The sequence below is a fragment of the Brassica napus genome, chromosome A4 (assembly GCF_020379485.1).
Source record: "Brassica napus cultivar Da-Ae chromosome A4, Da-Ae, whole genome shotgun sequence".
Taxonomy (NCBI): Eukaryota; Viridiplantae; Streptophyta; class Magnoliopsida; order Brassicales; family Brassicaceae; genus Brassica; species Brassica napus.
This window is the reverse complement of record NC_063437.1, coordinates 4128988-4148396: the sequence shown is the minus strand read 5'-3', so window position 1 is coordinate 4148396 and position 19409 is coordinate 4128988. Positions and strand designations below refer to the sequence as shown.

General features: G+C 37.4%; 1 protein-coding gene across 1 annotated transcript; it reads left to right on the top strand.

Moving 5' to 3' along the window:
• Positions 1-15150: 15150 nt before the first annotated feature.
• On the top strand, positions 15151-18824 carry LOC106401932 (pyruvate kinase 1, cytosolic-like). Its single transcript, XM_013842547.3, has 15 exons — positions 15151-15383; positions 15454-15648; positions 15726-15881; positions 15967-16044; positions 16151-16282; positions 16378-16458; positions 16573-16644; positions 16752-16841; positions 16930-17074; positions 17198-17286; positions 17376-17471; positions 17578-17645; positions 17740-17839; positions 18158-18217; positions 18465-18824. The coding sequence occupies exons 1-15, from the start codon at positions 15315-15317 to the stop codon at positions 18615-18617; spliced, it is 1584 nt and encodes a 527-aa protein (XP_013698001.1). The 5' UTR covers positions 15151-15314; the 3' UTR covers positions 18618-18824.
• The last annotated feature ends 585 nt before the right edge of the window (positions 18825-19409 follow it).

Sequence of the window (19409 nt, the reverse complement as noted above, 5' to 3'; positions counted from 1 at the left end):
TAATCAGATTCTTGGTATTCTTATAATTAATACGAACATAGAAAAGAATCTACTAAAGTTAAAGCTTTACCTCTTTGGTATTCTCGAACCCTAGGACGGATTGATGTAGAATGATGTGACGCCGATGGAACTGGCTGTTGGATTGGCTCCCCACAGAAAACCTTACAACAACACAAAAATGTAAAAATCGATGAGAACACAAACAATTTACCCAAGAACTGATTCCATAAGCTGCAATATAAAGCAGTTGAAGCACAAAAACAACATCAACCACACTGGCCCATAATATAACACAGTGCTCCTCCGCCTAAGCCACCATCGGATAAAAAGGCAGAGAAGTTGTGGACTGAATCAAAGCAACGACATATGCTTTTAATACCATTGCTTGTCATTACCAAAAACTAGAAGTAGAGAGAGAAGAAGATGCTTCTTTGGCTCCATCGTCCGGAAAAGCTCCAGTGACACAGCTGATTGTCAGGTGATGAGAACATGGTTTGCTTATGGCCATATTACATAACAATTCTACAAAAATCTAGTTTTAAGTCGACTCAAGCGAGAGTCATCTCGAGTCATTGGAATCGCCGCAAAAGTCAGATTCTCTCTGTTTAAGGTATTTTCTCTTTTTTTTTTGAACGCTGATTTATTATGACATTACATTTATGAGAAAAATTACATAGACAATCGACAATACTACCTGTCTTCTGAAGATCTACGCCTAATTGCATCAAATGAGCCGTCCTATGAAGATCCATTCCTGACCAGATTTACTTGCACCATGTTGAAGATTCCTTGTAAATCTTTCTTTTTGTAGTCTGCATTAATAAATCGCTCTTCTCCGGGACTTGAAACCTAGATTTCTTGTAATCTGCAAGAAATTGCATAGTCTGGGATTCAAACTCCATACCTGGGTGTAGAAGCCTTTAAACTTTAACCAATAGGCTACGATGCTTCCACGTTTTCTCTTTCTCTCTCTTTTCTATCAATGTGGAGGAAGAGAGGAGGGTCTCCGAATTAGGGTTCTGAATTAGGCAAATAATTCTAAAATTTAAATCAATAATGTAAACCAAAGATTCAATTTAGGAATAAAAAGTAACGAGCGAGATGTTGGTTTGCATGATAGTATGGACATTCAACAACTAAAATGTGTGTGTTAGTGTTAAGTGGAAAATGACTTATTATGTAATTTTAAAGTCAAAATGTGACTCAGAAGGTAATTTTCTCTATTTTAAAAACTAGTGACTAGTGAGAGAGATATTCTTACCCTCTAACTACACTGTTTTTCGTGAATCATTTGGTATAAAAAATATCATAAATGATAAAGTTCTAAGCAAAAAAAAAAGGCATGGAGCTGAAGATCCATGAATGAAAGAGGCATAAGATGAAAAGGAATCCGGATACCATTAGTTGCATTGTATCCTTCAATGATCCTTTAAATCTTGACTTGATATATTAACAACACGAGCTGATGTTGTGAAGTTTTTAAAAGATAATAAAGTGAGAGTTGTTGGAATTGGGCTGTTTGACGATTCGGTCACAAATAAGACGGAAGCTAATGTCCATCTAGACTCGAGGGAAGATTTGGAGAAAGCTATGAAGCTGACTGGTAGAAGAACATATCCAAGTGCAAATGAAAAACACAATCAAATATTCTTTAAGAGAACAAAAAATCGCTTACATGTATTCTACATCAGTAGTTATGATCATAGACTTCCTGAAAAAGAAATTATCCAGCAAGTCAAAGAAGTTTTTAGGAGCAAAATAGTTGATGCTGCAGTTGTCAAGAAGGTGGTTAGACCTAAGAACCAGGAAACCAGTGATTTGACGGTTTTTGTTACCTCATCATGGATAACATAATCAAATACGGCTGATGTGCTATCTGTGACTACTGTTGGCGATATGAAGGTTGAAGAGTGCATTCCAAAGGATGGTGTCTTCAACCCCTATCTTGATTCTCGGGAATTCTCTAATGGAATGCGTAATTTTAAATTTTTATTTGTCAATCATATTTTAAATTGGTAATCAAAATGTTAAATTCCTATAAAGAAGATTTTATCTAAGTCGGTGTCAATATTATCATTTAAATCATATGAAGTTTTTACAATTGAAGATTTTATAACCAAAGCTTAATGTCAACGTGAATAGTTTCTTTGCCTGAAAACACTATTAATGAACTTATGTGGGGTCTACGAAATAATATAAGATGTGAATCTTTTTGATACCAAAGTTACAAGATAAATTTATCAGATTTACATGTGAAAATGGACAAATTGATTTGGACAGTGTCATTCTTTCGGAAAAGGATTTACGAAAAATGATTGAAGATCTCGTAGAATGTCAAGCGTTCAAGATAGAGACTGAATATATTTGTGACATTAGCTAGTTCGAAATTTGTACTTTAGATCTTGTTCTTTTTATTGATATTCTCTATCGGTTGATTCAGTCGGTCCAAAAAACACACACACTTAATATCTATACTATTATTTGCGAAGTAAATTTTTGGAATCGAGCTCTCACGTTAAAAGTTAGAGCGGTTAATATCTATAATACCCTTAATGAATTTTCTAAATAATTAATTATATAATCAAAAACGAATTTTAATTAATAATATTAACTTTTTGGAAAATAAGATAAGTCTTATATATTGTGTTGTTATCTTAAAATATATTTTTTAATTATAAAATTTAAAAATAAACTATAAAACAATTATAATAAATTCAGTGGTTAAAGTCAATGTTATCTTTAATAAATTTTAATTAATTTATTATATTATACTATTATTTGCGAAGTAAATTTTTGGAATCGAGCTCTCACGTTAAAAGTTAGAGCGGTTAATATCTATAATACCCTTAATGAATTTTATATATAATTAATTATATAACCAAAAACGAATTTTTATTAATAATATTAACTTTTTTAAAAACAAGATAAGTCTTATATATTGTGTTGTTATCTTAAAACATATTTTTCAATTATAAAATTTAAAAATAAACTATAAAACAATTATAATAAATTCAGTGGTTAAAGTCAATGTTATCTTTAATAAATTTTAATTAAACATACATATTTAATTAGATTTTTGTCATATATATATATATATGTTTGATTTAATTTTTTTGAAAACATAAATAATAAGTTATTATGATGGTTTTTGAATTAATAAAAAATAAACTAATAAATATTTGTTAAACGATTAAGCCCGCATATGCGGGCAAGACACCTAGTACATAATTAATTAGCTATTATATTGTTTGATTCGAGTTTCTAGTGTTTTTTGACTAATGTATAAGATAGCCATAGAATCTATTACTCCACCTGTTCCAATATACATGAAATTTTAGGCTATTGCACAATTATTAAAGCACTTGTTTTTCACCTAAAAATCTTATTAAAATATGAGTTCAAATTTATTCAACTAACTAGTATAATTTCCTGTGCTTCGCACAGTCATGTTTAATGTATAATCAAATGAATATAAAATATTGATTTTTATTTGACAAAACAATAAAAATTATTAGATACTGTGAAAATTAAGCGAAAGCATTTCTCTTGCATAAATACAACTAAAATATTAACATACTTTTGTAGATAATTGAAGTCGGTATTTTTTTGTAGTCTTTTCGTTTTTTCATGTATATTTTTGTTTTCTCGTATTACTTTTTTTTTTAATTTTCTTCATTTCCAATGGTAGATTCAGTTTGAAGTATTTGTTATAAGAAAATCTACAAAATTTGGTAACGTTATATTAAAAAAAGTGTGTCAATCCGACAGTAAAACTGAAGGGTTTCGTAGAGATCTCTTGCACAACTTATCCAACCATTTAGTTCCTGTAAGGAAAGCTTATTGCTTAATCATCGTTTCATCGATTGAAGAACATATTTTACCCTAACAAATATGATTTAGTTCAGTTGTTTCACGAGTGGTGAAGTAAATGGATTTTCAGATCCGATGTTGAGTGTTTTGTGTTTGTTTTTAGAAGAAAACAGAAATTGAAATGCTTTTGTATTGACAACGTTTGTAATTTTTTTGGGTTTTACAACTTTACACTAATCATCATTGGTTGTGGTGTATAACAGGTACATCCAGTTGCGTATTCACATACTGACAGACCCAATAAAGAGATGATTCATTGACAGAGATGGGGTATGCACTTAAAAGACTGGAGAGCTCTAGCTTGTGGTATTGACCATGAGATATGTTGGATTTAGTGAAAACGAATAAACAAAATAAGTTAACAAGAAGAAGAAGGAGAAGAAACAAGAGAGTTTGATGAACTGATTAGTTTTATGCCCCAGCTGTTGTAATGGAGTTTGAGTCATGTGATGATGATTATAACTACCATAACTGCTACGCTACACAATTTGGGTTTCGGGTTAGAGTAAAGAGCTCATGGTTCAAGCCATGTAGCAAAGAGAAGTACGGTGCTCTGCTGCTGCAGCCTAGGTTTCAAGAGATTAAACGATATGAATCATGTAAGAAATGCAACTCGAACTGGCTGTACTGCTAATGAAAAGAATGAGGCAAGTAGATTATAAGGGTGTAGGGTTCTTGAAGTTTAAAAGGACATGGAACCAAGAGGAAGTGTGTAACTAAGATATATAACGTTTAAAGGACACGGCCCAAGAGGAAATGTTGTACTAGCTCCAGACTCAGATGCTAAGACGATGAAGTTGTACAGGGCTCCTTATGAGATTAAGAGATCCTTAGAGTAATCAGAATATAAGTGAGAGTTTAAGTAGAGATTAGGAAGAGTTTATGAAAGATTAAGAGACTAGAGAGCCGTTTAGTGTCTAAGAGAGAATCATTGTGTCTTAAGAGATTTGAGAGACTCAGAATTGCTTAATGTTATTAATGAGTGAGGTTACATATTTATAAGAGAGCTACAAGGGTTTCCAAGACTCGAAATGGGCACTATTGAAGCATGTGGAGTCAAAGGTTGCTTTAGGGATGGACGGATGAGAGGACTCGCATGCTTCCTCTCTTTACAGCCTGTCACAGCCTGGCATGCTCTTCCCTTATCCTCTCAACGTTCTGATCCTTCTCCTCTTGAGTAACTCTTCCGCGTTTACCATTTCACTTGGGCAATGCACGGTAAGTCTTGGTCGAGGCTTGGATGGTACGGACTGTACGGCTTGTACGGCCTTGTACGGACGTCCGTACCATACTCTCTCTAAACTCTACTCTGCCTCATCTCTTCATTTCCTCAACCCCTCTTCTCTTCTCACTTATATGCTTAACTCAACTCAACACTCCCCCTCAAGCTTAGCTTTGTGAAAGCCTAAGCTTGGAAAGCCACAAGATCTTCCTCATTAAAAACCTCACCAAAGAAAACCCAATGGGATAAAACTTTGATGAGGGAAAAAGAGTAAAGACCTTGCAGCTAAGGGGATTAGCTCCTTCTCTTCCCAAGATCAATGAGGCCCAACCTGATGTGAATGGACTCCATTGTCTTCTGTCTTGTAGCCTTGGTGAACACATCCGCTAACTGATCTTCACTCCTTGTGTAGCATGGCAAAATGACTCCTAAGATGATCATCTGCCTCACCTTGTGACAATCAACTTCAATGTGCTTGGTTCTCTCATGGAACACCGAGTTGGATGCAATGTGATTGCGGCTTGGTTGTCACAATGCATGGTCATTGGCGTGGCTTGATCAATCTCCAAATGCTTCAAGATGCCTTTGATCCACACTAACTCATTGGTGAGCTTCAGCATAGCTCTATATTCAGCTTCTGCACTTGAGCAAGACACCACCTTCTGCTTCTTACTCTTCCAAGTCACCAAGTTGCCTCCAATGAATGTGCAATAGCCTGTGGTTGATCTCCTGTCTGCTCTATCTTCAGCCCAATCCGCATCACAGTATCCCACCACTTCAGTGCTTCCGTTGCAGCCCATCCATACTCCTTGATCAGGTGAGCCGTTGAGATACATCAAGATCCTCTCCACCATGCGCCAGTGATGCTCCTTAGGCACTTGCATGTGTTGACTCACCTGATTCACAGCAAAACAAATGTCAGGTCTAGTTATAGTAAGATAAATCAATTTGCCAACTAGTTTTCTATAGAGTTTAGGATCCTGATAAGGTTTGCTGTCTTCAATCTCCCCCTCTCGTGGGACTTTGTAGCCATCCTCCATAGGCATCCTTGCTGTCTTGCCTCCATAAGCACCTGCACCTTTCAAAAGATCAAGTGTATACTTCCTTTGGGACATGAACAAACCTTCCTTGGATCTACATATCTCAATTCCAAGAAAATATTTCATTTCTCTCAAGTCTTTAATCTCAAACATGGATTTAAGAAACTCCTTGGTTGCTATGATACCTTCCTTATCACTTCCTGTGATAATGATATCATCAACATACACAAGGAGTGCAATCATACCTGAGGAAGTCGTGAGTGTGAAGAGGGTGTGATCTAGTTCAGACTTTTTGAAGCCTCGGCCATTTAGAGTAGTGCTCAACTTGTTGTACCAAGCTCTTGGTGATTGCTTCAGCCCATAGATAGCTTTCTTCAGTCTCAACACATTCCCTCTCTTCACTAAGTGTTCAAGACCTGGAGGTGGATGCATATACACTTCATCCTCAAGTTCACCTTGTGGAAAAGCATTCTTCACATCCATTTGCCATAACCCCCATCCAAGATTCACAGCCAAGCTTAATACAATCCGGATTGTGTGTAGTTTAGCTACTGGTGCAAAGGTTTCCATGTAATCTTCTCCATAAGTTTGAGTGAAACCTCTTGCAACTAGCCTTGACTTCTTCCTCTCAATCTTTCCATCCGCTTTGTACTTGATTGTGAATATCCATCTACTAGTCACAGCCTTCTTCCCTTTTGGTAACTCACTCTCATACCATGTATCATTCTTGATCATAGCTCCTGCCTCAGCTCCAACTGACTCCTTCCATTCTTTATCCATGATTGCTTCTTCATAGCTTCTTGGGATGTAGTTCTCATCCAAGTTAACCATGAAGGCACAATGTTCTTCTGGATATTGAGCAAAGGAGCACACGGATTGAGAAGGATGCTCCACAGCTTGGGCATTGTAGTACACTCTCGTGTTTACCCAGCTAGAAGGATCCTTCCTTATCCTTGTACTCCTTCTTAGTGGCTGCACAACCGGTTCTTCTTCCTGTTGTTCTTCTACCACTTCATCTTGAGAAGGTGTTTGTATCACACCATGATCATGACCATGACCATCAGAGCCTATGCTCTCTTCTCCTATGCTCTCTACTCCTCCTTCATCCTGATTAGCCTCTTGCCTAGGCTCCTCATGCTCCTCTCCTCCCTCATGATCAAGGTGGGATGGTGAACCAACTTCAGGAGGTGTAGTTGCGTGATTCCTCGGATCCTGGGATGTACTGATTCCAAGACCTTCAAGGATGATCCGCAGGGTAGTGGCTTTGTCTGATGTTAAGTCCTTCAGGTCTTCTTGATTCTTTTCTTCATAGTATCCTCTATCTTCCAAGAACTTCACATCTCTAGATACAAGAACCCTCCTTGCTATAGGATCATAGCATTTGTATCATTTCTGTGTAGCTGAGTATCCTATGAACACAGCCTTAGTACTTCTTGCTTCTAGCTTATTGCGCATCTCTCCTGGTTTGAGCACAAAGCATAGGCATCCAAAGACTTTCAAGTAATCAAGAGCTGGTTTGTACCTGTTCAGAATTTCAAATGGAGCTTTCTCATTCAGAACCTTGGTTGGAGTTCTGTTTATCAAGTAACAAGCAGTGGCAACTGCATCACTCCAAAATCTCTTTGGAACATTACTCTGAAACATAAGTGACCTTGCCACTTCCATGAGGTGCCTATTCTTCCTCTCAGCCACTCCATTTTGCTGTGGAGTATACGGACAGCTTGTTTGATGTAGGATCCCATGTTGTGATAAGTGTTGCTTGAATGCATGGCTTGTGTACTCTCCTCCATTATCTGATCTCAAAATTTTAATCTTAGCATGATAATGGTTAGTCACATAAGTTTGAAAGTTCCTAAATGCATCAAGCACCCTATCTTTGGTCTGAATTAAGGTTAACCAGGTGTATTTGGATTTTTCATCAATGAATGTGACAAAATACTTATAACTATCTCTAGATAAGCAAGGGGCAGTCCACACATCTGAATGAATTAGATCAAAGCAATTATCATAAACGGTAGTAGACTTTTGAAACACAGTTCTACAATGCTTGCCTAAAATACAAGCTTCACAATCTTTGTTCTCAAACACAACACCTGGTACCATTAAGTTCAAAGCTTTAACATGAGGGTGTCCTACTCTAGCATGCCACAATGCATTTTTATTCAACAAAGAAGCAGAAGTAAACGAGCAACTATAATCAGGAACAGAAGTGAGTTCTTCAAGCATATATAGATCTCCCTTAGTCACCCCTTTCCCAATCAATCTGCTGCTCTCAATATCCTGAAACTTCACATCATTAGGACTAAAGATCACATTGCATTGTAAATCATTAGTACATTTCTTCACAGATAATAGGTTTGATGTGAATTCAGGCATGTAAAAAGCTCTAGATTCTTTGTTAAACAACTTAAGCTTTCCTATTCCCTTAATAGGTATCTTATCCCCATTTGCTATCATCACATGCCCATGAGTAGGTTCTATATCCTTAATCAAGTTCTCATCACTTATCATATGATGTGATGCACCAGAATCAACAATCAATGGTTTATATACTCGTTTAGCATTATGACATAGATTACTAAGTGATGGATGCATCTTATCAGTTTTAGCAATGTGTGCATTTCTATACTCATTCCTAGCTTCTAACCGTTCTACTAGTTCTCTAATCAAGTGATCATCCTTATATGCAATCATAGAAGCTCCAAAGGAATAACCATAAGTGTTACCGTTTTCCTTTAGCATTTTGAAGAGAGCATCAAGGTCTGATCTCTTGATGTAGTCATCATTGCTGCGTGAGCTTGAGGCGCCCGTGTAAGCCACCAGCGACTTCCCATTCCCATCATTGCCTCCAAGCCCATCCACTTCACTCGTCTTGCTGGTGCCAGCTCCACTTGAACCTTCAGTCACATTTGCCCTTCCCTCACGCTCCTTCATGAACTTGGCCGGCTTGAGGTGTGGGTGTAGTATCCAGCATTGGCTCTTCTTATGACCATGCTTCTTGCAATGATCACAGTTGCCATTGAACTTCCTGTCCTCATACTTCCCGTGAGATGCCTTGTTTGCTTGTGGAGCTTCGGTTGAGTCCTCATGAGCTGCTTGATTGGCAAGAGAGAGCTCCCCCTTTCCTCCAAACAACCCCATAGATCCCTGCTCCCTTTGGATTTGTGTACACACCTCCTCAAGGTCCGGAAGCTTGTCTGACCTCAACATGTGCTGGATGAGTTGAGTGTAGGCCGGGTTCAGCGTGAGAAGCAGCCCAAAGACCTTGTCTTGCTCGCGCCTCTCATTCAACTGATCTGGATCAGTTGTGCTCGGCCTCAGCATCTCCAGCTCTGACCATAAGGACCTGAACCTCCCCAAGTGCTTAGTGAACTCCATATCCTCTTGCACTAGACGGTTGATCGCTTGCTTCACTTCAAACACACGGCTGAGGTTGGAAGTGTTCCCATACACCTTCTTCAGCGTGTCCCACAGCTCTTTGGCTGATTCACAGTAGCTGTAGGCATCCAAGATAGCTGGGTCCAAGGATGCGTGTAGAACCGTCATCACCAGCATGTCTTCTTGTTGCCATTTCTCCACAGCCGCTTCATTGGAGACCTCTTCTTGATCTCCTCCCTGAGTAATGAGTTTCGGAGCCTCCCCTGTTGTGATGTGCCCCCACAAACCCTTACTTCCCACCGCAGTCTTCACCATCCGAGACCACACAAGGTAGTTGCTACCTTTGAAAGTAACCGCTACCTTCATCCTCATGTTCATCCCATGTTCCATCTTTGCTCAGCTTGACTTGAAAAATTGAGTCTTGAATCACGTACACACCAACCTTGAGTCTAGAATCACGCAAACACACATAACATAGCACAACTTCAACTAGAACGTATCACAGCTTCAACACCTTCAAAGCTACTCGTGTGTAGCTTCAAAGCCTTTAGCTTGTAACTCTCTACAGATCAAACCCCAGATTCAAATGAACCTGGCTCTGATACCATATGAGATTAAGAGATCCTTAGAGTAATCAGAATATAAGTGAGAGTTTAAGTAGAGATTAGGAAGAGTTTATGAAAGATTAAGAGACTAGAGAGCCGTTTAGTGTCTAAGAGAGAATCATTGTGTCTTAAGAGATTTGAGAGACTCAGAACTGCTTAATGTTATTAATGAGTGAGGTTACATATTTATAAGAGAGCTAAAAGGGTTTCCAAGACTCGAAATGGGCACTATTGAAGCATGTGGAGTCAAAGGTTGCTTTAGGGATGGACGGATGAGAGGACTCGCATGCTTCCTCTCTTTACAGCCTGTCACAGCCTGGCATGCTCTTCCCTTATCCTCTCAACGTTCTGATCCTTCTCCTCTTGAGTAACTCTTCCGCGTTTACCATTTCACTTGGGCAATGCACGGTAAGTCTTGGTCGAGGCTTGGATGGTACGGACTGTACGGCTTGTACGGCCTTGTACGGACGTCCGTACCATACTCTCTCTAAACTCTACTCTGCCTCATCTCTTCATCTCCTCAACTCCTCTTCTCTTCTCACTTATATGCTTAACTCAACTCAACACTCCTTTGATGGATATTGGGAACAACGTTAACACAAATTTGACTATGTAGAAACAGTTTTCAGCGTTGTTATGTGTTGCCTAATTTGCTGGACGTTGGAAGAGGAGACTACGTGCCTTATTCTACCACTATTTTTGCTGTATGCAGTTGACTATCCCAAAATATTTCTAGCTGATGGTCCATGGAAGAGGAGACTTAAGTAATAGATATAAACGATGCAGACCAACTAAGGAATGTATTCTGGGCTTATGATTTCTCTTAAATTTCTTTGTCCACAACTAAGGAAGAAATGTTTACTTCTAATGAGTTTTTCCTTTGTACACATCTAAAGCATTGACTCCAATCTATGATTTGTCAGTCTCAGTATCATTTGAATTAGTAAATTTTAGAGAAAATGTTTTTTTTTCAAAAAATTCCAATGAATTCAAAAATAAGAAACATTATATATTTATTTTATAGAATCTACTCAACTACCATTAAAGATTTTAATTCCAAATACAATCATAATCAAGAAAAATTTGTGAACTCTAACAAAATAATTAGTGAAAATAACATTTATAATTAAAATATATTTATACAAATGCTCATTCAAATTTAAGAAGTTTTGAAATTATTTTGAATTTATCATCCCGCCGTATGGTGGGTTAACCCTAGTATTTCTATAAGATTAGGAAAAAAAAAGCTAACCTGAGGCTCGGTTTGATCTAGAGAGTAAACGTGAATCTTTGTTTCTACCACCGCTTCTTACGCTCTATTTTTGCCTTCTAGTTATCACCACACTTTCTTATTTTTTTGTTACTTGTAGTGCTTCTCAAGTATGTTAGGAGCCTTGTAAGTCTGGTTTAAGGTGAGCTTCTAGCTTTCCTTCATCTATTTATCACCACATCCAATAAACATTTCCTAGCAAATCAAGATTAATTTAATATATTTTAAAAATTGATCACACGAATTGCTTTCATAAGGATAAATATTAAAAGTAGGTTAGAGGAAATAAGGATTCATGGAAAATCAACATGATGCAAATTAAGATTGAAGTATTGAAGAATTTGGGTGTTGTATTTAGACACTAACTTGTATTTTACTCTTCAGCTGCCTTTGCACTAAGCTTCCCATAAAACTTGTGTTTTTTTTGAAACTTAAAAATTGTGTTTTTTTAATCATTGAAAAGAATTTCTCTGGAAGAATATCATCAGAAGCCATCGCTTTACCTGGTTAGAAAATGAAATTTCATCACTCTTTAACATGAAGAGTCAAAATGGAGGCATTACGATAATTTTAGAAAGTACCTTGAATGCAGTAAGAGATGAATTTATGACAATAGCATTGTGAGTCAAACCTCCTTCAACAAGAAGAGTAACTGTTACAAAAATCGTGTGATAACGAAGTGGTGTGAGAAATATAAGAAAACTTGAAGAAGAAATTTTTGAGGAGTTCTCTCTCTTAAATCCTCCCAAAAGAAACCTAGCTCCTCTTTGCTGTTAGGGTGGCCGGCGGCGCCTCCATTCCTCTTCCGTCGCCGGTCGCCCCCCCCCCCCCTCTCCCTTTTATTTTCTTCTTATCTCTCATCTCTCCTCTCCCTCCTCTCCTTCGGTTCCTTTCTTGGAGTTCTAAGGCTATGCGTCGCCGCGGCTCAGATCTGGCGTTTGGCTTCGGATCTCTGGAGAATCGCAGCGGGGGAATGGATGTGAGGCTCCTTTCTGATGGTTCGTGGTGGTGGTGGTCTAGATCTGGGTCAGATCTAGATTTTGGTGGCGGGTTCTCTCTCTTCCTCTGCCTCCTCGTTCTGTCTTCTCGGCTTGGGTGAGTCAATCCGCTAGGCTGGTGACGTTTCTGTGTCTCCGTGGTGGCTGAGAGGCGGTGTCTCTTCTGCTTCTTCAGTGGTCGTCGGTGCCGTTGTTTTAAGCCAGTCGATCGGTCTCTCGGGGGTTCGTCGGAGTTGCCATCGGTTCCAGTCAGGTTGGTCTGTTACGGGTTCTCCGTAGCGGGGGCGCATGCGAGGAGGCCAGTCGTTGGACTTGTCAACCACGGCTGTTCTTCTCGGTGGTGGCGCGTGCGGGATTGCAAGTATCAGGGGCTTGATCTAGGGCTTCCTCCTGGCCGCTTTGACTCAAGGCGGAGCTTGTTCTCTCCGTCATCTTGATGCAGGTTCGGTGGTGTGTGGCAGCTTTGGTGGCTCCTTCTCCAAATAAAGCTCCTCCTTGTCTGCGTGGGTGCCTTGGCTACGGGTGAAGGCTTTGATCCGTGAAGGCTGCCAGGCAAGTTGCTTGCATAAGCTGTTCTTGAAGAGCCCTATCATAAAGGACTGATCATCGGGCATGCCAAATTCTACCGGGTTCAGTCCTCGGAATCACTGAGGGTTTCATTTTGCAGCAAGTGTTAGTTCAGTTTGTCTTGTATCTTTTGCTTTTGATGCTTAGCTTAGAGTTTTGTTCCCTGCATAGTTAGGATTGAGTGTGTGTTTAGCTTTGATTTATGCATTCTGTTTCTTTGTTGCTTCAGTATCTTTCTGTAAAAAAATTAGAAAATGGTAATAACATCTTACCATTGTTACCAAAAAAAAAATATAAGAAAACTTTTATCTAAATTTTTTATTTTATATAGAAAAATAAATGGATCAGTTACTAAACCAAACTGTTTTTTGGCTTCGAAACTGATTTTCTTTTTATTGATTTAAGTTTTTCTTTAGGGAAAATCTCCAAAATAGCACATTTCTAAGTTTATATCACAAAAATAGCACTCAAAAACTAAAATGACCAAAATAGCATTTTATCTTTTGAAAAATTTAAATTTTTTTATTTTTCAAAATTTGAAATCTTATCCCCAAAACCCCACTTCTCAACTCTAAACCCTAAAACCTAAATTCTAAACCCTAAACCCTAAATTTAAAACCCTAAACCCCACCCTTTGAGTGCTATTTTTGTGACTTTTAGCCTTGAGTGCTAGTTTGGGAACAAAAACTTGATTTAATGCTATTTTGGTCTTTTTCTCTTTTCTTTATTTACATTTTTTCTTTAAAATTTTAAATATTATCCATTTGTCAAATTTTTATTGGTGAAATGACTTGTGATTTAATATATAAGAAATTACAGTATAAAATAGACTACAAAATATGATTAGATATGCAAAATTTGATAAAAGCAAAAATTAAACTGAAATATGAAAACACCTTATATTTTGAAACATGAAAAACTTCCTAAACCATTGTGTATTTTGAAACGAAAAGAGTGAATTGTGTATTTTGAAACAAAAAGAGTGTTATACTAATAACAACAATTTTTTTTACAATAAAAATTGAACAACTTTTTTTCTCTGATGATCCATTTGCTTTAAAAGCCCAAATAATACTCTACTTTTTTCATGCAGGGCGTATTCGTTTGATGGTTTTGGATTATACGGATTTAGAAACCATGGATTAATAGTAGATTAGAAAACCTTGGGCTAGCTAGAGCTGTATATATAATACTATGTTGTTGACTTGTTGTTCACGTAAAGTAGCATGCGTGAGGGCTGTTCAATATGGTAAAACCGAACCGTACCGAACCGAACCGAACCGAAATAGATAATATGGTTTGGTTTTGGTATATACCATATAAACCGAATGGATATAATTTTATAAAAACCGTAGGATTTGGATATGGTTTGGTATATAACCGATTAAACCGAATAAACCGAACAAAACCGATTAAAAGTAGAAACATATAAATATGTATCTATATTATAACAATACATGAAAATCTATTTGTAAAACACTTGAACTATAATTAAGAACCTTATATAATTTGTAAAACACTTGAACTATAATTAAATAACAATACATCGTAATTCAGACATCTTATTTTCTAAGTCTTTTTTTTTTTTTATCTTTTTGCTTTATTTTAGTATTCACTAAATTAATATGAAGATGATAAATTTGATGGAAAATAATTAATGGAAAATTTTCACAACTTTTTTCTTATCTATAAACAAACAAAGTTTCGTGTTCAATCGAAAAAGCATGACTTTAATGAACACTAAATATGGAAGAGTGAAAAACGTTTTCTTTTATGTTTCTGTTTTGTTTCATATTTTTATTTTCAAAATTTCAGGCCTGATTTTAATTATACATTTGATGATTTTATTTGATGGTAAAAGAATTTTTACGTTTTTGTTCATTTATTTGAACATGTAATATATTTTTAATAAATGACGGTGTTGACAATATGACTCTAAAATTCATTTTATATGATCTCAAACTAAATAATTATGTTTTTTGGTATAAAACCGAATAAACCGAAAACCGACGGTATATAAACCGAGCCGAACCGAAGTAAATATGGATTTAGAATGGTAGTTATATTTTACTAACCGAAATACCGAAAACCGAGAAAAACCGAACCGAAACCGAACCGATATCCGAATTGAACACCCCTAATGCGTGGTTAACAGTAGCGAATGTAAAAAAAAAAAGGTACAATTTGCATTAAATTAAGAAAACGTGGATTAAAACAGAAAAGAAAAAACGAGGACTTGTTAGGTCAAATCTCAATCCCTTAAAACTTTCCCCAAAACCTCTCTCTCACTTTTAGTTTTTTTTTTTCACTCTCCGATCGAATTCTCAGCCGGCGAACATCTGAGATCTCTCTTCTACTCTAAAGATGCATTCGAGCCATCTTCTCCTCGAGGAGCCCATCAGGATGGCTTCAATCCTCGAACCATCCAAATCCGTAAGCTCTCTCTCCCATTTCGATTTGCGATGTTCAATGGATGGACTGCTAACGTGATGTATTGTCTCAGAGTTTCTTCCCGGCATTGACTAAGATCGTCGGGACTCTCGGTCCGAAATCCCGATCCGTCGAGACTCTCTCCGGCTGTCTCAAATCCGGCATGTCAGTGGCTCGTTTCGATTTCTCTTGGGGTGACGCTGAGTATCACCAGGAGACGCTTGATAATCTCAAAATCGCTGTCAAGAGCACTAAGAAGCTTTGTGCCGTATGTTGTGAATCATTTGTTTTTTGATGTTTTTTTTTTTTGCATAACCTAAAAATGAGATGTCTTTTGTTTGTTAGGTTATGCTTGATACTGTGGGACCTGAGCTGCAAGTTATCAACAAGTCTGAGAAACCTATCTCTCTTAAAGCCGATGGTCTTGTTACTCTCACACCTAATCAAGACCAAGAGGCGTCTTCTGAAGTCCTTCCCATTAACTTTGATGGGCTTGCCAAGGTTTTTTCTTTATATATATATTAGATTACTTTATTTCCTTTACTTATGTAGCTGTCTAATGTGAGTTCCTGTTTGATGTTTTCAGGCGGTGAAGAAAGGAGACACTATCTTTGTTGGGCAGTATCTATTCACTGGTAGTGAAACAACTTCAGTTTGGCTAGAGGTATAGTAATATTCAAGCTTGACAAATGGGAGCTTTAGGTGTTTCTCTATATTGTTGTTTTGGACAATTTATGTGTTGTAAGACTAACCTACCAACGAACCTGCAGGTTGATGAAATTAAAGGAGATGATGTCATTTGCCTGTCAAGGAATGCTGCTACTCTTGCTGGTGCTCTCTTCACTTTGCACGCCTCTCAAGTTCACATCGGTCTGCCAACTCTTACTGAGAAAGATAAGGAGGTCTGAGAGTTTCCTTCTCATCTACAAATCCAATGATTTTTTTTTTCACACACATTCGTATCTGACCAGATTGTTTTTATTTGGTTGCCATCTAGGTTATAAGCACATGGGGAGTTCAGAACAAAATTGATTTTCTCTCACTTTCCTATTGTCGACATGCGGAGGATGTTCGCCAGGTCTGTATGTTTACGCTATACTTCTTGTTGTGTCGTACAAACACATATTCTATGTTTGCACTGAGCTTCTTTGTACTTTTTTGAACAATAATCAAAATTTGTTTCATAACACAGACTCGCGAAATGCTTAAAAAGTTGGGTGACCTCTCTCAAACACAAATATTTGCCAAGATTGAGAATGTAGAGGTAAGTGCAATGCATGTATTGATTTTTTGGCTTTATACTATGTCTCTGTTACTTATTCTTTCGTTTTTCTGTAAGGAGAAATCTAATTATTCTTGTACTTAATTTAGGGACTAACCCACTTTGATGAGATTCTACAAGAAGCCGATGGAATTATTCTTTCTCGTGGGAATTTGGGTATAGATCTTCCCCCAGAAAAGGTATATTGGTTTGGTCATTCAATTTGATTTTTCGGGCACTTAACTTATACATTCTGTTGTAATATTATCATGGTGGGTTCTTGTGCAGGTGTTTTTGTTTCAAAAGGCGGCGCTTTACAAGTGCAACATGGCTGGAAAGCCAGCCGTTCTTACTCGTGTGGTTGATAGTATGACTGACAACTTGCGACCAACTCGTGCAGAGGCAACCGATGTTGCTAATGCTGTTTTAGATGGTATGTTTATTTTCACGTATGCTTCTTTAGTGGTGCTTTCAACACTTCTATATAAAAAACTTCTTGGTTTGGTAACCGTTACGAAATTATGGAGGTTCTTACTCCAATTTACTCTTACTGCAGGAAGTGATGCAATTCTTCTTGGTGCTGAGACACTACGCGGATTGTATCCTGTTGAGACTATCTCAATCGTCGGAAAGATCTGTGCTGAGGTAAGCTTTATGACATATTTCTTTAGTGTCATTTTGTTGCTTGTGTCTTCATCCGTTTTGCTCTTACATAGTTTTTAAACATTTCATAGGCCGAAAAGGTTTTCAATCAAGATTTGTACTTCAAGAAGACTGTCAAGTATGTTGGAGAACCGATGACTCATCTGGAATCCATTGCTTCTTCAGCTGTAAGTCTGTCTTCTGTGTTGCGGAGACATAAGAAAGGGTTATACTTTTTGGTTTTAAGACGCAAATTAGCATCATAATTTAGAATCAAGATTCACGTTTGTACAGGTACGAGCAGCTATCAAAGTTAAGGCATCTGTTATTATTTGCTTCACGTCTTCTGGAAGAGCAGCCAGGTTCTTAGCATTCGTTTTGCCTGAAATTGTTCTTCGTTTTGTTTGTTCTGTGCATATTTTTCTAATGAATTGCTATCCTTTGATCTTTGTGCAGATTGATTGCCAAATACAGACCAACAATGCCGGTTATTTCTGTTGTCATTCCACGGGTTAAAACAAATCAGCTGAAATGGAGCTTTAGTGGAGCCTTTGAGGTATGTTTGCCTCCTGATCTCTTAAGTTTAGAAACCACGGCCATGTCATTCTCTTGTAAAGTTTCAGATAATCAAAGACACATGATTCATAGCTATTGATCATTTGATTGTGGCCTTCTTTTTATCTTACTTAAATGTGTTGTATCAATTTTAGGCACAGTTCAAGAAATACGACTCCTCAAATGTGTTGTATCAATTGTTGTTTGTGATTGTTTACTTTGTAATGTCAGAATTTTAGGGAGGTTTCTTTTTCTACCGTACACATATATGCAGTGCATGTGATAGTTTAAGGTTACTAACCTCTGTGGCTCTTATCAGGCGAGGCAGTCACTTATTGTCAGAGGACTCTTCCCCATGCTTGCTGACCCTCGTCACCCGGTAAGCCATGTTTATTGTCTTGTCTTTTGCATGTTGTCTCTCCATCTCTACTTGAGAAACAGTCTCATATGTGGTACACTTATATCACTCTTTTGACCAAGGTTGTTGCTACGAATCGTGCATGATATCAGAGTTTGATTCTCTGGTTGAACATCTCAGAGGCTCAAACAAGTCTTTAAGAGTTTTAGTTGGAAGTGTTTTGGTTCAAATTCTAACATATGCAAAACTATGATGTTCTCCTTGTCAGGCGGAATCAACAAGTGCAACGAACGAGTCAGTCCTGAAGGTTGCACTAGACCATGGGAAACAAGCAGGAGTGATAAAGTCGCATGACAGAGTAGTTGTGTGTCAGAAAGTTGGTGATGCATCTGTGGTGAAGATCATCGAGCTAGAAGATTAATAAATGGGGAGGATAACAAACTGCTACCTACTTTGTTTTTGCTTTGATCCATTGCCGGAGTTAAGTATATACTAATCTTCGGGACTTGTGGTTTTTGTACTTAGGAGATTTCATGTCTAACGATTCCCTTTCTTTTTTCTTCGCTATACATTTGGTTGCCTTCAGATTAAGCTACGGTAAAAAAGTATACAATGTTACAAATTTTCATTTGATGGATTATGTAACATACAAACAAAGTATTTACTGTGTAGCTTAACAAAAACGAATTTATGGGAGTCATTTGTGCCACTTCGAACACACTCATGGCTGAGTTTTGAAGCCGTTAAGGTACACTCGTTTTGACCTCTAATGGTGAAGATGTATCATGTGAATATTACTTGGAGGATGTAGGGAGTGAAGAAGCACTTGGGAAACACAAGTGCAGTTGCTGGATGGAGTATAGGGTTGGGAGTTCGTAGTGACAGGATTGGAATCATAGTCTGAGATCAAATGGTCCATGAAACAGATTGACTGCACACACTCGGAAAGAGGGGATATATGTTGATTCATTAAACCAAAAAAGCTTGAAGAAAGAAGATTACACCAAAAAACTTTTGATTCTTTGAATGATAAGTCTGATGTTTGATTTCTTAGTGCATTTCATCGAGTTTTGTTTTGTTCTACTTCATACTCATTTTGTTACATATGTTTATAGGTTGTATAAATATACGTGTATGGCTAATTTTAGTTATTTTGTCGTGTGCTTTTTCTTAAATCGTATCCAATCAGAGATGTGGTATGGTATAGGATTGT